The 13,312-nt window shown below is 32.5% G+C and overlaps 1 protein-coding gene across 1 annotated transcript in view; it reads right to left on the minus strand.

Annotated features, from left to right (window-relative positions):
- The window catches only part of LOC140443680 (lysosomal aspartic protease-like), an 83,773-nt gene extending 71,640 nt beyond the window's left edge, over nucleotides 1–12,133 (minus strand). The window contains exons 1-2 of the mRNA XM_072535054.1: nucleotides 11,905–12,133; nucleotides 3,979–4,132 (exon numbers count right to left, since the gene is read on the minus strand). Of these exons, the coding sequence (XP_072391155.1) occupies nucleotides 3,979–4,132; nucleotides 11,905–11,993 (243 nt within the window). The 5' untranslated portion in view covers nucleotides 11,994–12,133. The remainder of the gene's footprint in view (nucleotides 1–3,978; nucleotides 4,133–11,904) is intronic.
- Nucleotides 12,134–13,312: the final 1,179 nt, after the last annotated feature.

Consider the following 13,312-nt stretch of genomic DNA (forward strand, 5'->3'; position numbering starts at 1 on the left):
TTTAAAGTTGCCGTTCGAAAAAAATGTCTCGAACAAAACTTACTTCGTTTATAAGGAATCCGAATATGTAATAAAAATTGGAGGTACCTATTCAAGAGTTTAAAGTTGTCCCCAGGGGGTGGGGATGAGAGGTCTTGTTTGGTGTTATTCGAAAGATTTTGGAAAAAAATTTTTTTTGTCCGATGTTAATTTCGCGAAATATACGACTGTCCCGCTTCTTTTCTCACACCATGTATATGTGCATACTTCAGCGAAAAAGATGCTGGATTGATTATTAGAGTAAATGCTTTTTTAATCTTCATTTTTGGTACAAAGTAAGCACTAGTTGTAGATGTTACTAATTTTGACCCGTCTATATAGATAACAGTGAATAGTCACTGTGTTATAGATAACAGTGAATATAGATAATCTGAATAGTCACTTAAGACATCCTTGAGATTATTATGACAAAATTCAGTTCGGTATTTAGGAATAATATGTGTATTGTCGATACAGCACTTGTTAAGTGTTGTATATCCAAAGATTCCTAATATGATCAGAAGAAGAATTTATTAATTTAAGTTCGTTCAAGTTACAAATGCTTTTGCAAGCGGTGGAGAATTCATTTTTAAGAAGTATATAGATGTTAAGTCAGCTGTATTTAATTGATTAATTATTTTTACATTATACCTACAACAATAACGTTGGCTTAGGAAATATTTGCTTGCCATATATTCTCTGCGTAATGAGTGGGTTTTCAGAGGCTAGAACCAGTGTGGCTTCATTTGTAGAGCTTTTCATTTAACACAATTTTCAAAGCTTTAAAATGAATTCTATGAATTTTACGTAAATTAGTTATACTAACTGACCCATATATATCAAACAGCAGTAATCTATAATAAATCTAATATAGGCACAATAAAAATTCAATGCAATATTTTGAATTGCGCCCCACGATCTCTTACAAAACATTTTGTAGGAGATTTAGGACAAGTAAATTAATATCTTTTTCGCAGCGACTAATTGCGTTGTTCATTGTGTAATAGTTAATATGTTGGTCCAAAGCAATTTTCTGCTAAGTGTACCTAAATCAAAGTAGGTATTTGAATTCCGAAACAATAACAATAGGATTGCCCTGCAGGGATGTAGTGCGATCTTTCATAGAGTATTTTTTACAGAAACTTACTACATTTGATGTACGTTTTCTTCTGTGAATAGATGACAATATCATTAGCATATTGTAAACAAACAACATTTGGAGACCATAAATTGTGCTAATCGTATATGTACAGTTTTAAAAAAGTGTACTTAAAACAGCTACCTGTAGAACGCCTTTTGATGTAATCATTGGTTCTATGATATTATGACCTAATCCAATCAATATTTTATCTCTTTATATAAATTTCATAGTAAATATGCCATGGATTTTGGACCGCCAAGAAATACAAGTTTGTCACAGAGTATATTCAAGTTAATGTTGCCATAAGCACTTTTTATGTCGATAAGCAATGTTTGTTTCATGGAAATTGCAAACCCAATTTTAACATCTGTAGTCAGACGAACTACTGCATCCGTCGTAGGTACAGGTTTTTTTATAGCCAAATTGTATTGCTAGTAATACACTCTGCCGCCTTACCCAAGTTTCCATTCTCAATTTTAGAATCTTTTCGAATGTGATAAAATGCATGACAACAATGTAATTGGTGGATGTAAATCCGGATAATCTTAATTCTTTTCGGTTTTATAACTAATACAACAAAGCAATCATTTAATTTGTGAGGAAGTATTCCCGTCTGCAAGACAGTTACAAAGATGTATTAATGGCATATTTTATGTTCATTATTCAAATAATGTTCTTCTGAAGGTATACCTGAGTGAAATATATATTTGGCAACAAAAGGTGTGGGCACAACTTCTGTAGAATGTCTTCTGCAATTGAAAGAGGTTAATCTCATACTCACTATCTTTTAGTAAACTGGAATTATTTTTGCATTTCTCAGATCGTCAGTGTGCCACTGGGAAACATTTATTTATGATATAAACTAAAAGATTTGCTAGAAAATCTGGAACCATTTTAATGATAGCGGACAGAATGTGTTCTGATTCGCACGAATATTTCAACTAGGTTGTAAAACATGCATGATTTTAAATATCTCATTTGGAGTACGAACCAATTCATTTCTGTGATAATTAGTTTACTTACCGTTATTGAAATCAAAGTGAGATTTTAAATATCAAGATTGATATTATAGGGAAAGATCAGAGGAGAAAGGAGTGTCTGAAGGAGGAGAGTGTCATGGTTGAAAAATTTAAGAGAATGGTTTAAACGCAGTTCAATAGAACTCTTTAGAGCAGGGGTACATAGAGTAAAGGAAGTGATGATGATATCCAACCTCCGATTGAGGGACGGTACTTGAAGAATAAGAGATTTAAAATCAATTATTGTATCTTTATTAACATCGTTATTTATACTTAAGGTGAAATTTTTATTTGTTTTTGTCTTATTGGTAATACGACAATTAGATGTTCCACAAAGATTTTGATTGATTTCGAGAATTCATTATAATATCATTAAACATTTTTTTTATAACTTAAAATGTATTTCCTATAGTTCGGTGAATGCATTTTATATTTATGTGTATATTTGTTATTCCAAACCTATCTTAGCTTTTGTAGATATCAATGGAAAAACCCTATCAAATAGAATAGAAATATGCTTGTCACTGAAAATTGGACAAAGCTTACAAAAAGTAAAAAAAAAAAAAAATACCAATAACAATTAAAATTTACTAAAATTACAAAAATCGTCAAAATCACAAAATAAAAGATAATAAAATATACAATCCATTGCAAAATTTAACTAAAATGCAAATTGCATAATAAAACCTTACGAAATAGTTGTTTACGAATAAGTTTTAGTTGCTGCATGTGATACACAAATATATATATATATATATATATATATATATATATATATATATATATATATATATATATATATATATATATATATATAAATACTTTAGTTGCTTGTATCTAAACGTACTGTAATTTCTTAGTTATTCGTTAAGAAACTCTTCCAATGAATAATATGGTCTTTCAGATAGATAGTTTTTTGTCAATTTACGGAACTTAAGGAAAGGAGTTGTAGATTAGGTAGGAAGTTGCAAAGGGAGATGGTTGTATAATTTTTTTGTCGAATATAATATAGATTTCTTTACTAATTCATTAGACGGGATCGGTAAATACACATCAAAGGTTGAATTTCTGGTGGAGTAGTCATGATTAGGTCTTGCTGGAAAAACATGTAGATGTTAACGAATTAAGCAAACTGTTTCTAGAATATATAAAGAGGGAAGAGTTAAAATCCCGTGATTTTTTAAATAGCTTCTGCAATGTGTTATTCTACTGAGGCCAAAAAGATACCGTATTGCACTATTTTGTAATTTTAAAATAACATTAGATTGGGCAGATGTACTAGAACCCCAAAAGGAAGGCCATATCGAAGATGAGACTCGAACAAAGAAAAATATGTTATTTTGGAGGATGCTAAATTGATTTCTTTCAAAACAGATCTTATTGCGTAACAGGCTGAGGCTAGTTTCTTACTTAATAAATTTATATGAAAGGACCATTTAAGGTTGCCGTCTATAAAAATACCAAGAAATTTTACAGAATTAACGATACTGATCTGGCTGTTATTAAGAAGCAAGGGTTGAGAGAGAGAGCTCCTTTATAAGATAATGCTACTGTCTTATCCTCGTTAAAAGAGAGTAAATTAGTGTCGGACCAGGTTTTTATTTTAAGCAGATCAGAAGTTATAATTGCATAAAGAGTTACAATATTAGAGTTCCTCCAGGTAATACTGGTATCATCAGCAAAAAGAAAAAAAAATCCATGGATTTTTAAGTTATTGAAAAATGGTAAGACAGATTACAAGAAAATTAATTACACTTCTCATTATTATTCTGTTACCTCTTAACCCTATTATATACTTACGTCCAAATATCTGTACAAAGCGATAGAATCGTTTGTTCGTGGTTCTTTAATTTTTCTATTTTTTAGAAAATCCAATTTTACTCCATATTTTTTAAGCGTTGATTCATTTTCTAATAACTCCCGCCTAGGGCTTTTCTTCCGTCTGAGTTCGATACTGAAAATAAATAGAAAATATTTAATTATTACTTACAATATGTATGGTTCATTTTTAACACTTTGATTGCCATGTGTATACCTGAATATACACAGTGGCTGAGTTCAAACCGCCACGTCAGCCACGTGTATATTTACATATACACAGTCAGTAAAGATCCTTTGGCCATGTGAGTTCCATAGGAGCACACTTTACGTGTTTTTCTAATAGGATTTAACTTAGCGTGACCTGGGGCAAATTAAAAATGATCTTAGCCTGGGGAAAAAAATACTTTGTCATTTTTTTATTAGCAGTTGAATTATAGTAGGTTTTTTATAACTTGGGAGTAAAGGAGTAAAAAAACATAACAATATTCATTGTTATGTTGATTGCCATTATGTGGAAGGTAGTCAGATATATTCGAAACTCAACGTTCAACCTCATTCAACCTGCATTCAACCTCATCCATGTCTTATCCTCGAAGACATACGATATCACAACCAAATTTAAGTAAAACTTTAGAGAAAGCCCCTCCTGGATCAGTTTCACTTAATGAGCTTAGATTTGAAATAGATAGATTAGCTGAATCATAAATTCTAAATAATCAAGTTATAGGTAGCACTGCTCGGGCGAGATAAGAATTCAAAAACCGAGTGAATTAGTGTTATGATTATTGTTATATTATTATTATTTTATATTTTATATGTGTTTAGATATTTTCTATTGGTCGTCTGTTTCTTTTATATAGTGGCCATTATGTTCAATCACAAATTAATCGCTTAATTTGTACTCTCACATTATTCTTAACCTTTTATAGTTTCACCGTGTATAACTGAGACATTGTAAAACTATATCGAGTAATATTTTAATAATTAAAATCCATTCACCTGCAAACCTGCACTTGATAAATTGTCGAATAATACATTTATTTTATTATATTTATTTCTAATTGAACTTCCTAAGTGTTGCAATTACGGCCTAGATTAAATTATATTGTAAGCTCATAGTTCAAAGCTTGTTAGTATGATAGAAGCATTAACCTCTGTGCTGAGGCATACATTATTTGTGAAATTATAAATTGGGGATTTGAGCGAAGTCTATTATAGCAAGTTACCTAACCAACATCTATAGTGTAATTAGTAGTAGCTGTCAATAAAACCATAATTTTGCTCCACGACTTCAACATTTTATTGTATTTACCATCGTCGATCGAGAAGAATCGGACAAAGGGGCATTATAAAACGATTCGATCCTTATAACTACATTCGAATCTGTCCATTGTTGAACTATGAGCTTACTCTACACTTTAATCTAGGCCATTATTGCAACACTTAGGAAGTTCAATTAGAAAAATATATTACCTATTCGACAATTTATTAAGTGCAGGTTTGCAGGTGAATGGACTTTAATTATTAAAATATTACTCGATATACACTCCGCATCATAGAAAACGGGCCACCCCAAATATTTAAAATATTTTCGAAATTATTATTTATTGCTACAAAATTAAGCATTTATTTTTTTGTATATTGAATTAATATTATTTTATTTTTAATGTGTTTTGGGTTATTTAAGTTAAATGGGTTGTTGCGAAAGCAAACCGACCCTGTAACTGGATTGAGGATATTTATAGAACCAATAAAACAAAACAATTTTGAGAAAAAGTTGTTTACAATTTGATCAATTTTCGAGGAAGCGATTGTTTTGAGAAATGTATGATATTGTAAAGGGTTCTAATGAGTTTTAAACGCATCTCAGTATTACAGTGGCCGACTTAGTATGAAATAGTCTTGAGTTAATAATGATGGAGAATTTTTAAAAATCGGTTGAAATTGTAACGTTACTGGGAAGTGAATTAAGTCAAAGACAAGTTGCAAGACAATTGAATGTTAGTAGTTCGACTGTACAAAGGACCCAGCAACGATTTATTGTGATCTCACCAACGACGACCTGGTACGGGTCCAAAAAGGAAAACAACCGCTAGGGAAGATCGCGTCGTCATTCTTGCTGCAATACGGAATCGGACCCAAACCGCTAGAATACTTCAAGGCCATTTACATCAAGCTCAAGGGCCAGCAATCAGCGTTTCTACTATTCGGCGAAGATTAAGGGAGCAAGATTTGACAGCTTGAAGTCCAGCAACGGGGCCCTTACTTTCCCCAGCTCACAAAAGACGAAGACTTGATTTTGCCCGTGAGCACATCAATTGGACAACAGACGATTGGAAAAAAGTATTGTTTACGGATAACTGTAGAATATCTATTTATGGTAAAGACGGACGCAGTAAGATGTAAGGACGGGCTGGAGAATGTTTCGCTGGTTGCACTCGGGCACCACGGGTTGCTTTTAGTGGTGGTTAGGTAATGTTTTGGGTAGGGATTTTTTTTATGCGCATACGGATCTCGTCGTGATCGACAGAGGTGCGTTAACAGCAGTAAGGTACATAACCGAAATCTTACATCATGTGATGCCCTATGCTGGATTTATTGGCAACGAATTGCATTAGCAGGATAATGCCAGACCACACACGGCAAGGATAGTAACGGAGTACCTTGAGGTTGGTATTCCAAAAATAGACTGGCCTGCTCAAAGTCCCGATTTAAATCCTATTGAGCATATATGGAGCCTGCTAAAAAGTTGCGTTGGGCGTCGCATACCTGCTCCAACAACACCTGGAGAGCTTCAGATGGCACTCATTGAAGAATGGGCCACTTTTCCCCAAAGAGATATCGAAAACGAGAAAATTCCATGCCAAATTGAATGAGGAGTGTCATCCAGAATCAGGTGGTGGCAATACCCATAACTGAAAATGGATACCAGCTTTTTTTTTAATATACAGTTCATTGTTGTTTTAAAAACTGTAAGTTGATTTTTTCCATAAATTTCCTATTTTTCTTAATTTTTTTTTTTTTTTCGATTGATGTTTTACGATAATGATGAAATTTTATACTAAACGAGTTATTGATTGGATATACAAAAAAATAAATGCTTAATTTTGCAGCAATAAATAACAATTTCAAAAATATTTTAAATATTTGGGGTGGCCAGTTTTCTATGACGCGGAGTGTAGTTTTACAATGTCTCAGTTATACACGGTGAAACTATAAAAGGTTAAGAAGTTAAGAATAATGTGAGATTACAAATTAAGGGATTAATTTATGATTGAACACATACCTATAGTAACAAAAAATGTAACATGTGAAATATGTGTAACGCCATTTCACAAATGTTGGTAGAATTAACTTGTTTACCGAAAAGTGCGATTTTATATAAAAAACGCAGAATATAAATAATCTGACCATAAATAAAATTGATATCATAAAACCGCTATAAATAAATAGAGATTAGGTAATTTCTCAGAATGGTGAATAATCGTTATAAATGTTATAAACAACAAAGATATTTCCATAATAAATTAAAGATAGATATTTAATACACAATATTGACTGATAATGAAAAATATAAAATTTTATAGAACATTTTGGAAATCTTATAAAAAATTTAAAATGCAGTAAAAATAATAGTGCTAGGGTTATCGGTCACGTTTTCGTTGAGTCTAAGATAAAGACATTTAACTTATCTTTTATTTGGCTTTATTGTACTTCATCTTCAATAATTGAGAAATGATTAATTTATCACGAAAACGAGAGATCTATTCATGATCCGTAGAAATATAAGCAAATAATGTAATGATAAATCTAGCAAAAAATCCAATTTTATCTTCATCTGCAGTTCATTATTGAATGTAAGAAAAAAATACTCTCGGGAGAGCCTGTAACTTCTAGAGAGCGCGTCCCCAGGTAGCGGATAGGGGAAAGCCCTCACCAGCATCAGCTGGCGGGTAGGTGGGAAATAAAATCCAAAATCAAACCCTGGCCCTAAAAGTTGAGGGTTGGGGCATCGGGTTAACCACTCGATGCCAGTCAAAAATGGTAAAGGTTAAAAACTCCAAAATCCAGCCTCGGAACCGGACTGATATACGACGACGAAAAATGCTACGGAACAGGAAAATAATTTTTGCGACATGGAACGCCCAAGGGATCTCAAAGAAAGCTCCAGAAATCTTAGAAGAACTAAACAAAATGAAGATAGACATAGCTATTATTACGGAAACCATACGGAAAGGTCAAGGATCAGAAAATCTAGGTAAATACGACCATTTCTACAGCGGAGTCACAAAAGAACGTAAAGCTCAACAAGGAGTCTCCATTGTGATACACCGTCGCTTCAGAAAATACATCACATCATGGGAAGGCATCAACGAAAAATTAATATATGTATAAAAGGATGCAGACTAACTATTCTGGGAATATATGCAATCAATAACGATGCTATTGTAAATGTGAAAGTTAACTTTTTCGAACAACTGAATGAATAAATCACAAAGGTGGGTAACACAAGAGAAATAATAATCTTGGGAGACCTCAACAGCAGAGTCGGAAAAAAGAACAACGATAAAGTAGTAGGTATATATGGAGAAGATAATAAGAACAATAACGGAGAAAGGTTAATAGATATATGCGATAAGAATGGTCTCAGAATCATGAATTTCCAACATAGAAACATTCATAAATATACGTGGACTCAGGAAACCCAAAACTTAAAATCAGTTATAGACTACGTCATCCTCAAACAAAAAAGTCGACTGAAAACAACAGACGTAAGAGCATGTGAGGACCCACTTGCGGCAGTGACCACTACCTCCTACGTTCAGATATTTCATTTCCACATAAAAGAGAACAGAAAACACCGCAAGATAACCATACAAAGGAGCAAGTAAAAGAAGTACGATACAATTTGAATAGTTTACATCAAGAAACTGTTAGAAACCTATATAAACGTAGACTGGAACAAAAACTAATTGAAACTAAAGATAATACCAGGAATGTTAATCAGTTATACAAAACTATCAAAGAATGTATACACGCCGCTGCCCTAGAAGCACTAGGGCGATATGAAAAGATCGGACAATAAAAACCATATTGGTGGGATCAAGATATTTCTTAGGAAATAACACAGAAAAGAAAATTGTATCAAAAATATCTGAACACAAGAAATGTGGAAGACAGAATCGAATACAAAAGAGTGCAAGCGATGGTCAGAAGAAAAATATGCCAAAAGAAAAATGAATCCTGGGAAAAAAACGTGCACCATGTTAAATACATACATTAGTGGAAGCCAAAGTTCAGAAAGCTGGAAACTGTTAGAAAATTTAAGAAACAACAGAAAACGAGATATTATCCAGTCCATATCGCCGCAAACTTGGGAAGAATACTTTAAAGATTTATTAACAGAGACAAGAGAGCCCTTCAAACAGATAGATAACTATTGTCTACAAAGCGTCAGGCTGATAGGATCACCAATCCAAATAAATGAGAGAGAAGTCGAAACCGTATGCAGACATCTAAAGAATGGCAAATCACCTGGCCCAGGAAATGTGGCTCCGGAACTCTTCAAACATGGACCCAAAATACTAATTCAACGGCTACGATAACTTTTCCAGGAATGCATAAATAAGCATGAAATACCTGGGGAATGGAAAGAATCGCATATGAGCACCATCCATAAAAAGGGAGATAAATTGAAACCTGAAAACTATAGAGGAATTGCAGTTACTAGTAGTATTAGCAGAATATATGGGAAAATAATAAAAAATCGAAGAGAATAATACCAAGATATGAAAGCGGAAGAACAGGCTGGTTTCATGCAGGTCGATCTACAATAGACCATGTCTTCTCTATTATTCAGATAATTGAAAATAAAGTTGCTCGTGGCCATGAAGTCCACCTGACGTTCGTAGACCTTAGGAAAGCATATGATAGTGTCCCGCTTGATAAATTATAGGAGGCACTGGGGAAACAAATATAAATATAGAATTGATTGAAGCAGTAAAAACGTTGTACTACCAACAAACAACAAGAATTAAAACAGGAAATCTAATAATACCGGGATTCAAAGTGACAAAAGGACTAAGACAAGGATGCTGTATATCCCCAACATTATTCAAAAATGTACGAATATGGGCATACCACTAATGGACTTAACTTTGTACACTCTGTGCTTTGCGGATGACCAGGTCATAATAGCACAGGACTCTGAAGACCTTAGTTACATGATGTAAAAACTATTAGAAGAGTTTACAGAGTGGGGTTTGGAAGTGAATATGTTAAAAACTGAGTACATGAGTATCGGAGGAGATCAACATAACCTTCTCGTAGAGGAAAATCAAGAGATCAAACTATGTGACGACTACAAATACCTAGGAGTAAAGATCACTCAGGACGGAAAATTAGCTGGAAAATTAGTGAATGCTCTAATTATTTTCAATAACATCAACAAAAGCAAAATGTCAGTTACAAAATTCAAAGAAAATGTGTGCATGCAACTTCCTCAATGTAGTAATCTACCCCTACCTGTACAAGTTCAAACCAAACATGAACTTACTCACAATGCTTTGAATAAAAGAGGCAGATGCGCGATTTGTTACAAAAAAAACTCCTGAACTACATGGTTCAACCATGTAGTTCAGGTTGAACTACATGGTTGTTTCTATTTTTATGCTATAAAAAACACAAAACGAGTGACATGTGTATGCAATGGATGTAAAGACAGCCCTTTTATGTCTTTAGTATATTTCTTTGCCAACCATGTTTTTACAAAAAAAAAATAACTAAAACATGTACAATAAAATTGACTCTCAGTACTTAATTTTCTAGTTAAAAAAATACTACATTTTATGTTACTTTTGATTACATAATATGCTGTACTATCATAAAAATAAAAAAAAGTTGATGTACCTATATTTAATTTTCATTTTATTATCCCTTATACCTTTAAAAATTAAAAAATCCCAGGATATTTTTAAATGTCAAAGTTATGTCAAAGTTATACGCCAGACTCAATGATATTCCTATTTAAATACACGGTAAATGTGTACCAGCCACGGACACACGGCTGAAACGCCGATAAAACCTGTGTCCAATATATGTACACATGACAGAAAACTAAAATTGTCTGTGTCCATATATGGTTCACACGGCAGTTAAAGTGTTAATAACCGAAGAAGTGTTTCAGCAGTTTTCTAAATAGGTATATTAGTCAAAAAATTATTAGGGACGTACTTACATGCCCTAATACTCCACTATTTACTGAAAAAGACATGCTGAATACTTGGGATAAAAAAGTGGAAAATTCTGAAAAAATGAAATTAATAAAATAAAGTGAGAAATCATTGAATAGAAACCTTATTTGAATAAGAAGAAGATATGAAGACAGAAATTATCAGTTAAGTCATATAAAAAACCATATTGCTGCCTAGAATAAGGTGGTTTCCTGTAGTTCATTCACTCAGCTAGTTAATATTTTGACAGATTCACTGTCACAAACATGTAACACAAAAATTTCTACCTCCGACTATTAATAGATCAAATAAACTTACAGTTGCAGACTTCTTTCATTGAAAAAAGAACAATAATCATGAATAATGGGAGTGTATTTTCATTAATTTTGATTTAAGACTTTCGTTGTAAATACTAATCTATAAATGGGTAGGTATATTGGGACTGGGATCAGCGAACCGAGTATAGCTTGGTTTACTTTTCATAAAAAGACAAATCCATGCTTTTTGATTAATTAATGCTTAATTTTATATTTAAATTACCATATCTTTTTAGCTTCTACGCCATACAGAATTTTAATAGAAAACATTTTCTAAATAACATAATAAAAAATAAAAAATGTTTCCATATAATTCGACTTTTGCAGGCACAAGATATAATAAAAAATGTCCTTACCTCATAGTTCCTTTTTTTTCACTGCCATACCCCATCGATAATTCAAATACAATTATACTTAAAATTAATAATATCTTTAAACTATTCATTTTTACAAATGAACTTAGTTTAGTATTCTGTTTATTTCAATTAATAAACTAACAACTAACGTATTACAACTTGATTACTTGATACTTCACTCACAATGAGACAGCAGACAGCACAGATTCCACAGACAGATGTCGATTTAAGACAGGAAATATCTCTTTTATAACTGAAGTTAAGTATTCTGTGGGATTCACCCATTTTTGAATTTTACATTAACACCACCAAATTAGAGATGGGAGTTTCACGCTTTTGTTTTATAATAATTTCATGTTTATTTTCAATCAAGGATTCTGAAATTATTTTTCAGAACCCTTGTCTTGTGGCATGTCTAAATTAAATAAATATTGTGTTTATATGGGATTAAGCTTCAATAATTTATTGTGATGAAAATTAAATTTTTCGAAACTAAACTTCTACTGGCTGTGTATTACTTTTTTCTATATAGTAAAATGCTAAGGCGAGCGTTACAGGACTAGCGTCACAAATAGCGTCACGTATATAATAGCGGTTCTTCACATCGATTCACTTCTTGTTCTTCGCGTGCCATATCAGAATTATCCGGGCTTCTCGATCTTCTGCAATATGAAATAATTGTCCTGCATTTGATATCTGTCTCCATTCACGAATGTTTTTTAACCAAGAAACTTGTTTTCTTCCTACACCTCTACGGCTCTCTATTTTGCCTTTAAGGATCAGTTCTCTATCTTTGTTGACGCTCCTTAATACTTCTTCATTAGTTTTCCTTGCTGTCCAAGGTATCTTTAGCATTCGTCTATGAACCCACATTTCCAATGCTTCAATTTTGTTCATGATCGATACTTTTAGCGTCCACACTTCTGCACTATACAAAAGTACGGACCAAACATAGCACTTAACCATTCTTTGTCTTAGTTCTAAGCTGAGATGATTGAGATTCGATTCACTACTCTCGTTCAATTTGTTTCTAGTCATCATAATACATTTATTTTTTATTCTAAGCAGGTTTAAATTAAAAACTGCATGTGAAAAGAATTAAAAAAGTAAAAAATTTTCAAAGAATTTGTCAATAAAAGATTCGACTCATAGCGATTGTCAAAATTTAAATGTCATAAATGTCATCTAATTAATAACAACATTATATTATGTTTAAATTTTTTATGATACTCCTCGTTTTAAAATAATTTCAATTAAATACAAATATCATTGAAGCCAAGTTTCTATATCTACTGATGTTGTATTACTTTTTTCTCTATAGTAAAATGCGGAAGCGAGCGTCACGGAACTAGCGCCACAAAATGGCGGGTTCACGGATAGCGTAATACAATAACGATTCCTGACATAG

The sequence above is a fragment of the Diabrotica undecimpunctata genome, chromosome 6, assembly GCF_040954645.1.
Source record: "Diabrotica undecimpunctata isolate CICGRU chromosome 6, icDiaUnde3, whole genome shotgun sequence".
Taxonomy (NCBI): Eukaryota; Metazoa; Arthropoda; class Insecta; order Coleoptera; family Chrysomelidae; genus Diabrotica; species Diabrotica undecimpunctata.